This window comes from Alosa pseudoharengus, unplaced genomic scaffold, assembly GCF_046254945.1.
Source record: "Alosa pseudoharengus isolate Yale_2024_CS ecotype anadromous, Long Island Sound unplaced genomic scaffold, YU_APseudo_1.1 YU_APseudo_1.1_scf_11, whole genome shotgun sequence".
NCBI classification, from domain to species: domain Eukaryota; kingdom Metazoa; phylum Chordata; class Actinopteri; order Clupeiformes; family Clupeidae; genus Alosa; species Alosa pseudoharengus.
The window spans coordinates 39162489-39179392 of record NW_027468576.1 but is presented as its reverse complement, the minus strand read 5'-3'; the positions used below and the strand labels follow the sequence as shown (position 1 = coordinate 39179392).

Here is a 16904-nt window from a genome sequence, read left to right as displayed (position 1 = left end):
TTGTGTGTGTGTTGTGTGTGTGTTGTGTGTGTGTGTGTGTGTTGTGTGTGTGTGTGTGTGTGTGTGTGTGTGTGTTGTGTGTGTGTGTGTGTGTGTGTGTGTTTACTGCGCGTCTCTTAACAGCTTGGCCTGGAGCGCTACCATGGGGTTGGCATCCTCGGCTTCAACTCAGCTGAGTGGTTCATCGCGGACATCGGAGCCATCCTGGCAGGGTGAGTGTGCTCTCGTGTGTGTGTATGTGTGTGTGCTCGTGTGTGTGTGTGGGTAGGTGTAACTGTATATGAGCCCCGCGTGCTAGGTTGTAAACAGGGACGGTGTGGCACGGCCCCTCTGTGTTGATGACTGAGCAGGTCGCTCATTGAGCTCACAACACATGACTCATGCATACCTGTGTGTGTGTTTTCCAAAACAAAACGTCACGCTGCGCGGCTCCCATTCTTTACTGTCCCTTTGTCCACGCCGACCAGGCCCGCAGCCAGGAGCTACGCAGCTTTAATGGACCCGCCCCAGCACAGCCGCGTACACCGAGATTCACTCTGTTTTAATGGACCCGCCCCCAGTACAGTACACAGAGATTCACTCTGTTTGAACCCGCCCAATGGACCCGCCCCCAGTACAGTACACAGAGATTCACTCTGTTTGAACCCGCCCAATGGACCCGCCCCCAGTACAGTACACAGAGATTCACTCTGTTTTAATGGACCCGCCCCCAGTACAGTACACCGAGATTCACTCTGTTTTAATGGACCCGCCCCCAGTACAGTACACAGAGATTCACTCTGTTTGAACCCGCCCAATGGACCCGCCCCCAGTACAGTACACAGAGATTCACTCTGTTTGAATGGACCCGCCCCCAGCACAGTACACAGAGATTTACTCTGTTTGAACCCGCCCAATGGACCCGCCCCCAGTACAGTACACAGAGATTTACTCTGTTTGAACCCGCCCCCAGCACAACTGCCTACACAGAGATTTACTCTGTTTGAACCCGCCCCCAGCACAACTGCCTACACAGAGATTTACTCTGTTTATTCCATAATGGCGATGCGTAGTGTTGGTCAAAAGTCTAATTCTCACTAATCCTTAGCACTGCTGTCAATAGTATATAGAGGAGTGTTATGGAGGAGTGACATGGCAAGTGCCCTGCTGTGTTGTCTAATGTTGTGTGCCCTGTGGCTTGTTTAATGGCAAGTGCCATGCTGGTTGTTGTTGCAGTGGGTTTGCCGTGGGCATCTACACCACCAACTCGGCAGAGGCGTGCCAGTACGTGGCGGAGAACTGCCAGGCCAACATCCTGGTGGTGGAGAACCACAAGCAGCTGCAGAAGATCCTACAGGTGAGTGAGCACCTGAGCACCTGAGAGCATGGCCACTGTCTCCACACACACACACCAGTACACCTACAAATATGTTCTTCTGACCTTTCAACCTGTGTGTGTGTGTGTTGTCGTCATCATAGATTCAGGACCAGCTCCCGCATCTGAAAGCCATCATTCAGTACAAAGATGAACTCAAAGAGAAAAGGCCCAACCTCTACACGGTATATATGAGTTTCCTTTACTCTATACTCTATATATGTAAAGGCCCAACCTCTACACGGTATATATGAGTTTCCTTTACTCTATACTCTATATATGTAAAGGCCCAACCTCTACACGGTATATATGAGTTTCCTTTACTCTATACTCTATATATGTCAAGGCCCAACCTCTACACGGTATATATGAGTTTCCTTTACTCTATACTCTATATATGTAAAGGCCCAACCTCTACACGGTATATATGTAAAGGCCCAACCTCTACACGGTATATAGGTGCTTTAATTTACTCTATGATGTATATATGTAAAGGCCCAACCTCTACACGGTATATATGTGTTTCCTTTTGTTCACTTTCGTTAGTGTGCTCCACAGTATCGGTATCTGCTCACACAATGAGGTCACATTCCAAGCTAATAATCCAATCTCACTAGTTTAGCAAGTTTGAGACTCCAGTGATTTAATACAAATAGAAAAGCGCCGCAGTAGTGGCCGCGGTGTCCAGGGTAGCCGTACGGCGGTGTACAGTATAATACTGCAACCCAGGGTAGCCGTACGGCGGTGTACAGTATAATACTGCAACTCAGGGTAGCCGTACGGCGGTGTACAGTACAATACTGCAACCCAGGGTAGCCGTACGGCGGTGTACAGTACAATACTGCAACCCAGGGTAGCCGTACGGCGGTGTACAGTATAATACTGCAACCCAGGGTAGCCGTACGGCGGTGTACAGTATAATACTGCAACCCAGGGTAGCCGTACGGCGGTGTACAGTATAATACTGCAACCCAGGGTAGCCGTACGGCGGTGTACAGTATAATACTGCAACCCAGGGTAGCCGTACGGCGGTGTACTGTATAAATACAGGGTAGCCGTACGGCGGCTACATTGCAATGCTGCGTGCTGACTCTGGTCATGTGACCCACAGTGGGCGGAGTTCATGGCGCTGGGGAAGGACGAGGCGGACGAGGAGTTGGATGCCATCGTGTCGTCCCAGAAACCGAACCAGTGCTGCGCGCTCATCTACACCTCGGGCACCACCGGCCAGCCCAAAGGAGTCATGCTCAGCCATGACAACGTAAGACATCCCATAATAAGCCCTCACACATGCTGTAATAACCATCACTCACTCGTGTCACTAAGTTACCCTCATGCTCAGCCACGACAACGTAAGGGACCTCACACATCCCATAATAACCCCTCACACATCCCATAATAACAATCACTCACTCGTGTCACTAAGTTACCCTCATGCTCAGCCACGACAACGTAAGGGACCTTGCACACATCCCATAATAACCCCTCACACATCCCATAACCGTCACTCACTCGTGTCACTAAGTTATCCTCATGCTCAGCCACGACAATGTAAGGGACCTCATACATCCCAAAATAATAACCCTCACTCACTTATGTTACCAGGTTACCCTCATGCTCAGCCATGACAACATAAGGGACCTCTCACACATCCCATAATATCTATCACTCGTGCATGTTATCAAGTTCCCCTCATGTTCAGCCACGATAATGTAAAGAGCCCAGATTACCATCCTATAATATCCACCCCTGTTGCACGTGTTAACCAGCAGAGTCGTGTTGTCATGACGATGTAATGGCCCAGATCACCATCCCATAATATCCACCCCTGTTGCACGTGTTAACCAGCAGTCGTGTTGTCATGACAATGTAATGGCCCAGATCACCATCCCATAATATCCACCCCTGTTGCACGTGTTAACCAGCAGAGTCGTGTTGTCATGACGATGTAATGGCCCAGATCACCATCCCATAATATCCACCCCTGTTGCACGTGTTGCACTCTTGGTCAGTATGATGGTCCTGATCCTTACTGCTGGTCATTTCCCTGCAGCTGACGTGGACTGCTTTCGCCACCGGCCGAAACGTGCGTCTGGAGGATGCGGACAAGTCTCAGGAGGTGGTGGTCAGCTACCTACCACTCAGCCACATCGCCGCACAGATGATTGACATCTGGCTCACCATCAAGATTGGCGGGGCAACCTACTTTGCCCAGCCGGACGCCCTGAAGGTGAGTTGTGAAAGAGAGAGAGAGAGAGATCCTCTAAGATGTGAAAGAGAGAGAGATCCTCTAAGATGTGAAGGAGAGAGAGAGAGATCCTCCAAGGCTAGTCTTTGCAGTGCTGCCTCCGCACCCCCACCCGAGGGTGGTAATCTTGTTAGAGTAAACCTGGTGTGTAATCTAGTTTAGCCGCAGATCACCGGCCGTTTGGCACAACTTTAATTTAATTTAATTGACAGTATTAGTGGAACTCTCCTCTCCTCTGATGTCATTTCCAGTCACACAGATGATGCGCTCATCACCAGATGTCCACACACACACACGCACACGCACACACACACGCACACACACGCGCGCGCCAATGCCATGTTGGCGCTGCACTATGGGATACGTAGTGCCTTGTGCCATGTGCCTTGACTTGTCATTCCTGTTTACATGGGGTACGTTCTATTCCGATGAGGGTCTGTTTACATGGGGTACGTTCTATTTCGATCAGGGTCTGTTTACATGGGGTAAGTTCTATTTCGATGAGGTACTCTCAAGCGCCTTTAGAATCTTTGATCGGAATAGCCGTTGTTGCCTACTTTTCGTTGAGAAGATACAGCAGGCAATCCGATTGACCGTATACTGTACATGGCTGTTCAATCGGAATAGGAACGGACTACAACACCTCTTTCATTACGAATAAAATTCTAATCAGATCAAGCAAAAAAAAGCAATTTTATTCCGATTTAGCAGTTATTCCTTTTCTATTGGGATTGGGACAGTGTCCATGTAAAGGTGGCTAGTGTGTCGTAATTGTGATTTCTATGATCCCCACACCTTTGACCTTTTAAGATGCACACACATCATGTGGTCTTCATAGGCATGCGTTGTCGATCATATTTCCATTGGCATCAAAAGTAATTATGCAACATATTGAACTTGCTGAATACAGATAGATGTGTTTAAAAACAAAAGAAAAGAAAAAAAATGTCTGAAGGCCAACGACCTCATTCAGAGTGCAAACAATCCTATAGCTTCACACCAACATGTATGAACACGCAGGTTGTTTATATAGACACACACACACACACACACACACACACACACACACACACGCGGCATTGACAAGCATGGCACTCGAGCCGTCCCAGACTCGTGACTCCAGTCATGGTGCTTGGCGTGTGCTGGGTGTCTAGAGGCCAGCTGGGGCAGAGGGCATGTGTGTGTGTGCGTGTGTGCGTGCGTGCGTGCACGTGTACGTGTGTCTATATAAACAACCTTTGGTTGATACATGTGTGTAGCTATGGGTGGGTGTGTGTGGGTTAGGGGCCGTATATACCCCATATGTGCAACAATTCGGGTGTTTAAAGTTGTTAATGAACACGGCACTCGGGTTCAGTGAGTGTACGTGCGGCAATTCAAGTTCAGAGTGTCCGGGTGTGTGTGTGTGGGGGGGGATGGGTACGTGTGTGTGTGGGGGGGGGGGATAGGTACGTGTGTGTGTGGGGGGGGGGGGATAGGTACGTGCGTGGGGGTGGGGTCGATACGTGCGGCCCCTCCCTTGGTGGTTAGCTGTTACACCACTGCAGTTAGGAAGCCGTTGTACTAGAAGGGGAACCACAGCGTTGGAAATGGCAGTGGTGCAGTGCTGACGTGGCTTAAAATGATATTCAACACACACACACACACACACACACACACACACACACACACTCCTTGGCCTCCACGGTCATGCATTCCTTCCTTAGGAAGTCAGAGCAGCTGTCTTGGGGGGGGGGGGGGGTGCACAGATCAACCTCTCTTTCCATCTGTTCCCCTCTTCTCATTTGCACCCCCACCCCCTCATTCCTTCTCCAGGGTGTACTTTCCCCTCTCCGAGTCTTGGCGGGAGTTGAGTAGAGTTGCTGTCAGTGAGAGACTCTCCTCTCTGCAGTGTGTCTGAGACTCTCCTCTCTAGGTGTCCGGTCTGCAGTGTGTCCCTGTCCTCAGTGCTGGAGTGTAGTGTACTGCAGTGTGTCCCTGTCCTCAGTGCTGGAGTGTAGTGTACTGCAGTGTGTCCCTGTCCTCAGTGCTGGAGTGTAGTGTACTGCAGTGTGTCCCTGTCCTCAGTGCAGGAGTGTAGTGTACTGCAGTGTGTCCCTGTCCTCAGTGCAGGAGTGTAGTGTACTGCAGTGTGTCCCTGTCCTCAGTGCTGCAGTGTAGTGTACTGCAGTGTGTCCCTGTCCTCAGTGCTGCAGTGTGTCCCTGTCCTCAGTGCTGCAGTGTACTGTACTGCAGTGTGTCCCTGTCCTCAGTGCTGCAGTGTAGTTCAGATCAGATGGAGAGGGTGACGAGAGGGCGTCTGCAGCCAGGATGACTGTACAGCACCAGCACATTAAATGTGCAACGTCCATTATCTGTGTGCAAACATTGACTCTTCAGTCAAATGTTCATCTTTTTCCGTAAACCCCCCCCCCCCAGGGTTCTCTGGCGAACACGCTGCGTGATGTCCGGCCCACGGCGTTCATGGGCGTGCCGCGCGTCTGGGAGAAGATGCAGGAGAAGATGAAGTCGATCGGCGCCAAGTCGTCCACGGTCAGGAGGAAGGTGGCGTCCTGGGCCAAGGAAGTGGGCCTGCAGACCAACCTCAGCAAGATGGAGGGGTGAGTGGTGTGTGTGTGTGTGTGGGCTTGCAGACCAACCTCCGCAAGATGGAGGGGTGAGTGGGGGGTGTGTGTGATGGAGGGGTGAGTGGTGTGTGTGTGTGTGATGGAGGGGTGAGTGGTGTGTGTGATGGAGGGGTGAGTGGTGTGTGTGTGATGGAGGGGTGAGTGGTGTGTGTGTGTGTGATGGAGGGGTGAGTGGTGTGTGTGATGGAGGGGTGAGTGGTGTGTGTGTGATGGAGTGGTGTGTGTGTGTGATGGAGGGGTGAGTGGTGCACCAAGCCTCTCCAAGGCCACACGCCACATCAGAGTCGAGCACAGAGTCTCCGTCATGTGCTCAGGTGTGCTCAGGTGTGCCAGGTGTGCTCAGGTGTGCCAGGTGTGCTCAGGTGTGGAGCACAAACAAGGAAGTTCTCTGTAGATGAATTACTGCACAGCCACAATTTCTTCCGTGAATTTTCTTAGAAAAAGCAAAAGATAAGCAACTGTCCATAAAGGACATGTCCAGTCAATAAAGACATTTATAGTCGAGAGAGGAGTGCCTTGCCCATTACTCGACCCTTTCGTGCCCGATTGCACCCTGCGTTGTGTCAATAAGGTCGGCCGCTCTCACTGCGTGGTCGCCTGTTTTGTGTTGTGGTGTCTTATTAGATGGCGAAGCGGTGTGTGTGTGTGTGTGTGTGGGCGAAGACTATAAAACACACAACACCCTGCAGCGCCCAGAGCACACATTATCTAGTATGGAACGAGTGAGTGCCAAAACAGAAGCTGCAGTATTTAGTGAGGAAACTACAGACAGTGTTTACGGCAGTATTTAGTGAGGAAACTACTACAGTGGTGGTGGTGTAGCACAGTCCTACTGGCAAGACTCTGTGTGTGTGTGTGTGCTGCGCATCATGTCCGGCCCAGTTGCTGTTTGACTTGCTGCTTCCCACGTTTGGGGGAAGTCAGAAGTGAAACCAGGTCAACTTGAGTGCCTGCAAGACTCCTCAGCAGCACCACTGCCCCCCCCCCTCGGCCTGTCACAACTAGAGCTGCCACTGCAACAACACTAAACTAACCCCCCCCCCGGCCTGTCACAACTAGAGCTGCCACAGCACACATTTGCACTCTCATCTGGTCTTAATCTGAAGTACATCAAGCTCACATTCAGACAACAAGCTAGCGTTATTTTGCTGCTGTTTTTGTATTTCATATTTTTTTCTACGAGGCCCTTTCCTTTTTTGGTGCATGTTTTTCTATATTAACGGTGACCAGTAACATAACATGGCTGAAGTGATGAGTTTGGGCCCGTTGGGCGTCTGTGTTCTGTATTTTGTGTTTAGTTTGTTTTTCCTTTTACTGAAGTGGGCAAGTGTGTCCTCTGTCCCCTGTAGTAACGGCGCTGTGGCCAGGAAGCCCCTGAACTACCGTCTGGCCAAGAAGCTGGTGTTCCGGAAGGTGCGGAAGGCCCTGGGGCTTGACCGCTGCACCAAGTGTTACACGGGCGCGGCGCCCATCACCAAGGATACGCTGGAGTTCTTCCTGAGTCTGGACATCCCGCTCTACGAACTCTACGGCATGAGCGAGAGCACCGGACCACACACCATCTCACTGCCCGAAGCCTTCCGCTTAACCAGGTACACACACACACACACACACACACACACACACACACCATCTCACTGCCCTTAGCCTTCCGCTTAACCAGGTACACACACACACACACACACACACACCATCTCACTGCCCTTAGCCTTCCGCTTAACCAGGTACACACACACACACACACACACACACACACACACACACACACACACACACACACCATCTCACTGCCCGAAGCCTTCCGCTTAACCAGGTACACACACACAAACACACACACACACCATCTCACTGCCCGAAGCCTTCTCCTTAACCAGGTACACACACATTCATAGAGATGCATACACACTCAGCTAGTCCAGATTAACGCATACATTATACATTACTTCCCTGTGATCTAAAGTGTGTGTGTGTGTGTGTGTAGCTGTGGGAAGGTGATCCCTGGCTGCGAGACGAGGATATTTAAGCCTGATGAGGAGGGCAACGGTGAGATCTGCTTCTGGGGCCGCCACGTGTTCATGGGCTACCTGAACATGCCCGAGAAGACCGAGGAGGCCCTGGACGCCGATGGCTGGCTGCACTCCGGGGACCTGGGCAAACACGACACACAGGACTTCCTGTTCATCACCGGCCGCATCAAAGGTACGGGACCACACACACACACACACACACACACACATGTGTACACACACACACACACACACACATGTGTACACACAGACAAGCACACGTGTATTTATACACACATACAAAACACACTCAGGCATTGTCTTCACTCACAGCAGAGCAGTGCTGTCATCATATGCAGCCAAGTTGTATCAACCCTTGTGTTTAACTCGTGTGTGTGTGTGTGTGTGTGTGTGTGTGTGTGTGTGTGTGTGTGTGTGTGTGTGTGTGTGTGCGTGCGTGTGTGCGTGCGTAGAGCTGATCATCACTGCTGGAGGTGAGAACATCCCCCCCGTGCCCATCGAGGATGCCCTAAAGGAGGCTGTGCCGCTCATCAGCAACGCCATGCTCATCGGAGACAAGAGGAAGTTCCTCTCCATGCTGCTCACCATCAAGGTACTACTGTTAACAGCACCATCACCATACCATTACTATTAACAACACCATCACCATACCATTACGATATTACTGTTAACAGCACCATCACCATACCATTACTATTAACAACACCATCACCATACCATTACGATATTACTGTTAACAGCACCATCACCATACCATTACTATTAACAACACCATCACCATACCATTACGATATTACTGTTAACAACACCATCACCATACCATTACTATTAACAACACCATCACCATACCATTACGATATTACTGTTAACAACACCATCACCATACCATTACTATTAACAACACCATCACCATACCATTACGGTACAACTATTAACAACACCATCACCATACCATTACTATTAACAACACCATCACCATACCATTACTATTAACAACACAATCAACATACTATTACTATTAACAACACCATCACCATACCATTACGGTACTACTATTAACAACACCATCACCATACCATTACGATTAACAACACCATCACCATACCATTACGGTACTACTATTAACACCATCACCATACCATTACTATTAACAACACAATCACCATACTATTACTATTAACAACACCATCACCATACCATTACGATATTACTGTTAACAACACCATCACCATACCATTTCGGTACTACTGTTAACAACACCATCACCATACCATTTCGGTACTACTATTAACAACACCATCACCATACCATTACGGTACTACTATTAACAACACCATCACCATACCATTACGATTAACAACACCATCACCATACCATTACGGTACTACTATTAACACCATCACCATACCATTACTATTAACAACACAATCACCATACTATTACTATTAACAACACCATCACCATACCATTACGATATTACTGTTAACAACACCATCACCATACCATTTCGGTACTACTGTTAACAACACCATCACCATACCATTTCGGTACTACTATTAACAACACCATCACCATACCATTACGATATTACTGTTAACAACACCATCACCATACCATTACGGTACTACTGTTAACAACACCATCACCATTACTGTACCGTTGACAACAGCACCACCCCAGGGGTGTAGCATAGTAGCTAAGGAACTGGGCTAGCAGGCAGTATTCTGAAAAGTTGAGGGTTCAATTCCTGGTGCCCTTGAGCAAGGCACTTCACCCTGAGTTGCTCTGAGGTAACTGGCCCTAATAAGTCAGTAGGTCGGTCGGTCGGTCGGTCGGTCAGTGTCCGGATGTTTGGACTCCCAGTTGTTTGTGTAAGTCGTCCTCAAGAACAGAACTGCTGTTGTCTGTTCATATTGTCATTATCTGCCGTCCCATATTGGATAAGGCAGCGATCAGAATCGGACAAGGGCTGATAACGCTTTAGAGGTGGCTGCTGCGGAGATTACAGCTCTTGTAAACTTGTTATCTCCTCATTGGCATGTGCACTTCAGCTGCATCTGGAGGTCATGCATGATGATTAGATCTGTTCTGATAACCTGCTTCACACACACACACACACACACACACACACACACACACACACACACACACACACACACACACACACACACACACACACACATATATACATACATACACACCCTGCCATACATAGACTAGAGCTACCTCCCAGTCATCAAACTCTTTGGTAGATCCGCAGGCTCGTAAAGTTAGTTATATAACTAAGTATTTTATAACTAAAATACTTAGCTATAAAAGTTATAGAATTTAAGGTAAGTTATAGGTTATAAAATACTGCCACCTTGTGGAGTAAAATAGTAGTAGGTGTTCAGAACAGAACAGCGCTGCACACACTAAAAGACTGGATTATAGACACTGCTGGCTTCACAGTAATTCTGCTTCAACAAATAACTAATTACAAAGTAGAAAATACACTTCATGAAATAAAGCAATCTGTAATGTATTTGTGCGGGAAAGAAAAATAACAACTCTATCGTACACTACTCACAAAAAGTTAGGGATATCTGGCTTTCGGGTGAATTTAATGTTTCAGTACAGAAAGTACTAACAGTTAAATAACATTAACTGTTGGACATGCGCATTTAAAAGTATAGAGAAGGTCACATTAAGTTCACCTGTGAAGGTTATAGTGGATTTTAGGTTCATCCTAAAATTAGGTTCATTCACCCGAAATCCCTGACTTTTTGTGAGTAGTACATGTTGCATTTGAAGTGCAAAAACAGCCCGTCTTTTCAACATTAGATTTTCTCACTCTTCTCTTAGCATTCTGTACTAAACATTTGAAGAGTTAAAAAGTCAACTTCTCTCTCTCCTTAGCTCAGTATTGTGATCTGTGGTAGATTCTGACCACTAGCCCTGTAGCTCTTGTTGACCACTAGCCCTGTAGCTGCTAAACAGGAGGGTTTTTGGGTCCTATTACTCTGTTAGGTAGTGAGTAGCAGGCAGTGATTCTACTTCTGGAGCCGTGAGCTCTATATGTTTCAATGCAATGGGCCCAATAAACGTGAAAAACGATTTTGCGATGAGTTGAATAGGTTCAGTAATCTTCAGTTATCTCTCCGCCTTAAGTTCTCTCATGAATACTGCAGAACTGCAGAACCGGTAGTGGGCACAGAGCCAGAGGGGAAAAGCCATCCATCAGCAGACCTGTCAGACGGAGAGGTCATTTCCCAGGGTGATATTCTGACTTGAGTTTAACGTGTGTGTGTGTGTGTGTGTGTGTGTGTCAGTGTGAGGTGAACTCAGAGACTGGTGCCCCGGAGGACGAGCTGACGGCCGAGGCGCTGGAGTTCTGCCGTAAGCTGGGCAGCAGCAGCACGCGCGTGTCCGACCTCGCCGGGGGCCGCGACCGCCTGGTGCACGCCGCCATCCAGGAGGGAGTGACCCGCGTCAACGAGCGCGCCTCTTCCAACGCCCAGCGCATCCAGAAGTGGACCGTCCTGGAGCACGACTTCTCAATCACCGGTGGAGAGCTGGGTGAGCACACACACAGACACACCCCCCACACATCACACACACCCCACACACACACACACACACACACCCCACACACACACACACACACACACACACCCAGACCCAGACACACACATACACACCCCACACAGACACACCACACACACAAACACACACACACTACACACACATACACACCCCACACATACAAACACGCATACACACACACACCCCACACATCACACAGACACACAGAAGCTAAAGTTGCACGCTTCTCCTCCTCAGGTCCCACTATGAAGCTCAAGAGGCCGGTGGTGATGAAGATGTACAAGGAGCAGATTGAGAACTTTTACAAAGAGGTTCCAAGCCCCACCACCCCGGATGCCCCGCTGCCCCCCAAATAAACACAGACACGGCTCCATCGGATCAGGAGACTGGCACACACCACACACACACCACACACACACACACACACACAAGCACACACAAGCAAGGTCACCCTCAGGCGCGCAGTTTAAATCCTACATACTGATCTCTCGTGCACTCAAGCGATCCTGTTGTCCTGTCCGTGTTCTCTGGTGTATGGGTCAGTTTGGGGTCTTCGTTGTCTTTGTTTACATTTGTGCAGTGTGATTTGTATGTGAAGAACATATGTCATAGCCATTGGTGAAGAACATATGTCATAAGCCATTGGTGAAATATCTGTATTCCAAAAAAGAGAGGAATTGTCAGGTTAATTTGATTGTTTATTTATTGTTATTATTGTGATGAAGTACAATAGTACGATTGGATGAAGTGAGCCATATCATTGAGATTTTCGGTTTTGTTTTTTTAATGAACAGGACAAACTGCATGAAATCCAAAGCTATAAGGACCTAATAGAGATTTGAGGATACTGATAGAAATGTTGATATCTCATATCTATTGTTTACATTTAGCCACATATTCTCTTAATGTATACATAGGACACCTATTTGGCCAAATGTTGACAGAACTGATGCCACATGCCTTGAGTGGATGCTCTTCACTCTGTTTCTCTGCACTACCACTGCTCCTCAACACAAACCACACACGGGGAATGACGGGGCATTTGGTTTGCGTTTTTGTTCGTGTTTTACGTTTTTGTTCTATTTGATTTCTTTTGTGTTCTGGTTTGGTTGTTCTACTGACGGTCCTGGGGGAACTACTCCAGGTACTGGTCAAGTGCAGGCGCCAGCCGATTGGTCAGCACTCGCACCAATCAGCTTTGAGAGCAGCGGTCGTGCACTGCACTGGAGCAACCCCTAAACCAGGTCATTTAAGCCATAAATGCCATTCTAATGGGTTTATTATGCAAAGAGAAGCCGACGGCTGGAGCTAGACATGCGGGCCAGTGCAACTGTGTCATGAGCCTCGTGTAAGCTTTCTTTTGTAAATATTGTAATTGTTTCCTGTTTAAATATGTTTTGCATACCAATCTGTGCTCTTTGTGATCTCATTTGAGTGCTGCCCTGTCCGAGAGAGGACGCGGGCGGTGTGCTGTACCTACTATACGATCCGAAGCTAGCGGACTTGGACCCGCCCACCTGCCTGTCACTCATATGCGTTGCGTTGTATCTCTGACAATCCTAGCTGAGGTCATGGCAGAGTTGCATTCAAAAGGTTCTTGAGAGAGTGGTCCTTTTGAAGTAGAAAAGGTTCTTGGGAGAGTGGTCCTTTTGAAGTAGAAAAATCCACGTGTGGTGGATAGAGAATAGAGAGAATGTCTGGTGTGTATTTGACTGCCAAGTTGAATGCAGATGTAAAATGTGAATGCTCTCGGAGGGTGCACTAAATGCAGTTATGGGGTAATATCTATATGATCTAGACTAGGTAATTTAGGTTCAGATTACTTATGGACGGGGTAATGTTAGGAACATCTGGACATTAGTAAATCGTGAAGGGTTAAGAACTGAAGCATAGTTCATAATTTTTTGCCATTTCAAAGATCTAGTCCCTTGACTGGGCCCGTCATTATTTATTTACATCAAATGAAGTGTCTGTTAAAGTGGACAGCGTCGTAGGCTCGATCCAAAGAGAATTGTCAGATGTCATTACTAGTCAGACTTAGTGCAGCGAAAGGCCAATTGGCCATCCATTGAGAATGACTAGAGGTGTATATAGTTTTCCGTACGGAAATGTCAAATACTCTGCTGGAGCTCTGATGAAAGTGGGTATGAAGGTGATGGATCTCACGGGGTTCAAATAAGTTTGTAATTTCCATAATTACCATATTTTATTGATTCATCTGATGGCTTTTGTGTTTAAAAGAACACACACATACCCTGACGGATTATCGTATATATTTACCGTCCATAAACGATCTCCAAACATGAACACATTTGCCATCCTGTGCCAGTTATTTCTACCAGAGGCCACTGAGCCTAACAAACGTGTCTTAAGTTGTGCGATGGGAGTTCCACTCGGACAAAACCCGCCTGCGAGGACTCGTACTCACCTGACCACAGCCAGACGAGCTGACCGACACCTGCGCGATGTGTGTAGAGTGTTTGTGCATGTCATTGTTTGTCCCCAAGCCCTCCTGGCTTTATGTGGAGTTCTCAACCCCTCTGTGTGTGTGTGTGTGTGTGTGTCTATATTCAGACTGGATGCATGTGAGTGTGCGCAGATACAGAAATAAATCTGATTCATCCTGATGACGCCTCCTGTCTCTTACTGGGCTGAAAAAGGACTTTTGTTTTTAACTACACGGACTTCCTGCTGTGTTTTGACACTTTTGTTAGATAAGAAGGGACTTGTGCTTAGTGTTTACACAGTGTTGCTTCTGAGTTAACTGATAACAGATGAGGTAACATTCGTTATAGGATCAGTACAGACAGGGCCCAGGGCCCAGAGATGATCAGTACAGACAGGGCCCAGAGATGATCAGTACAGACAGGGCCCAGAGATGATCAGTACGGACACGGCCCAGAGATGAATGTCCTGCGCACATCTACAGCTGTAAAGCTGAGCTTGTGTTGCAGAGTAGAACATGAAACAGTTTCTGGCACAGAACTGACCCCCCCTGATCTAGTGAAGGGACCGTGGTGAACCGTCCCCCCCCCCCCGTCCCCCCCCGTTCTAGTGAAGGGACCGTGGGGAACCCTGAGGAACTGACCCCCCCTGATCTAGTGAAGGGACCGTGAGGAACTGACCCCCCTGATCTAGTGAAGGGACCGTGAGGAAACAGCTGTGATCAGACTTCCTGGTCATGCTGCTTCCTGGTCATGCTGCTTCCTGATAATGCTGCTCACATTTGTGCAGAAGTGTTAGTGTAGTCAGCAAAAGCAAAACAAAAGTGACAGTACTCGATGACTTTTATTATATGATTTTAAAATAAAAATTAAAATAACATTTTGTCCTTGCAACTTGCAATCACATGGCCACATAGTGGCCCTGTACGCCAAGTTAAATAACACAAGATCCCACTGTTCAGCGATCCAGAACACAAGAACACATGATCCCACTGTTCAGCGATCCAGAACACAAGATCCCACTGTTCAGCGATCCAGAACACAAGAACCCTCCCGACAACAACCACCCCTCCCCTCCCCCACCCTCAGTCCCACTCAGATAAATACAGCCAAGTCCTCCCCCCAGCACAAACACATAGGACAAACCACCGACACAGGAAGTGACCGATCCATGCCCCGCACACGAGCCACTCGACTCGCTCATCCAGACAGCAGCGTCTGAGGACGGCCAGCCAACAGGAAGTCCATCTGGGGCGTGCTTCCCAAAGCCATAGTTGCTAACTAAGTTAGCTAACTTTGTTGGTTACAATGCAATTTCCCCATTTCCAACCAACTAAGTTGCTAACAGGTTAGCAACTATGGCTTTGGGAAGCATGCCCCAGAATAGCATGGGCGCTGGCCCAGGTCCACTCATGGCTCTAAAAAAATAAACAAATCCACATAGTAGAGTTCAGTTGTGAGTTCTGCTCACCACGGGCCCGGTCCTGGTTGCTATGGCTTCCTGAGGTGGCGTGGACGCTGCTCTTCCTCTTCGGGTCGTACCGGCAGGTCAGACTCGGGCAGGCCGGGCCAGTCCTGGAGGAGAATCCCGGCGCGGTCCAACGGAGGCGGGGGAGTGAGTGTGTGTCTGTGTCAGACCGCCGCGGTTGGCATGACCGAACCTCACAGAGTGCTGCCACATCCTTTGAGTCAAATCACACTCAAAACACCGCAGGACATACGCATAACAATAACATGAGAAATCCTCAATGGAAACAAGACTCGTTCCTCTTTGATACGCATCATAAACACTTCTGTCAACAAACAGATTTCTTTAACCAGTCAACACTAGTCCCATGATGTCCAATGGCAAGTAACTATGAACACAATACAACATTCTTTTGAGACACACATCACTATGCCTGAAAATAACAGTCTGGTTCATGGACATGTCTCAGATGGGTAATGACAAAACATGCCAGTACAAAATAAAAAGAAATTCTTTTTTTTTTTTCCTTTTTTTTCAGTTGGCAAAAAATTTCAATCAATACCATATTGCATGTAAATAGTGTATAAAATTCTTAAAAAATACAGTTCAGATAATTAAGTACTGAAGTCACCACAGCCAAAAGTGCAGAGGTACATAAATACAAACGACGGGGTTCTCTCTCCTCGGAGCTGACCCTGTACCCCTCCAGCCCCCACCATGACCAGCAAATGACCCCACGCCCGGTCAAAGGGCAAAGTTCATGAACTCGGACTTGGAAGTTAAAAGTTCACAAAGCAAAAAATAAAGGACAGTACATCTTTCGAACCCCCAACCCCCCCCCCCTCAATTCACTCTCACCCACTCTCTCTTACGCTCACACACACACACGCGTGCACACACACACACACACACATACATACAAACTGCTGTTTGCTCAAACAATGGCAAAGTTGTAAAGGAATAAACCTGGGGTCTGTCAGGCAGACATGATGGACGCTGACATGATGGACGCTGACCACAGGGCAGAGACGTCTTCTGTCTCCGCAGGAGAAACACTGGACACTGTTTGCCCCCCCCCCACCGCGTGGGGACGGAGGGCATTTGGGGGGGAGGGCTCCCTCTTCAGGCAAGGCAACACAAATCTTAAAGCT

The 16904-nt window shown here is 48.2% G+C and overlaps 1 protein-coding gene across 5 annotated transcripts in view; it reads left to right on the top strand.

The window, feature by feature from the left end:
• acsbg2 (acyl-CoA synthetase bubblegum family member 2) overlaps positions 1 to 14468 on the top strand; it is a 31233-nt gene extending 16765 nt beyond the window's left edge. For all 5 annotated transcript variants that reach the window (XM_076279141.1, XM_076279140.1, XM_076279142.1 and 2 more), the window contains 11 exons: positions 124 to 212; positions 1216 to 1336; positions 1459 to 1539; positions 2466 to 2615; positions 3408 to 3584; positions 6021 to 6202; positions 7579 to 7821; positions 8211 to 8428; positions 8709 to 8848; positions 11568 to 11814; positions 12079 to 14468. In XM_076279141.1, coding sequence (XP_076135256.1) covers positions 124 to 212; positions 1216 to 1336; positions 1459 to 1539; positions 2466 to 2615; positions 3408 to 3584; positions 6021 to 6202; positions 7579 to 7821; positions 8211 to 8428; positions 8709 to 8848; positions 11568 to 11814; positions 12079 to 12197 — 1767 coding nt within the window. In that variant the 3' untranslated portion in view covers positions 12198 to 14468. The remainder of the gene's footprint in view (positions 1 to 123; positions 213 to 1215; positions 1337 to 1458; positions 1540 to 2465; positions 2616 to 3407; positions 3585 to 6020; positions 6203 to 7578; positions 7822 to 8210; positions 8429 to 8708; positions 8849 to 11567; positions 11815 to 12078) is intronic.
• Positions 14469 to 16904: the final 2436 nt, after the last annotated feature.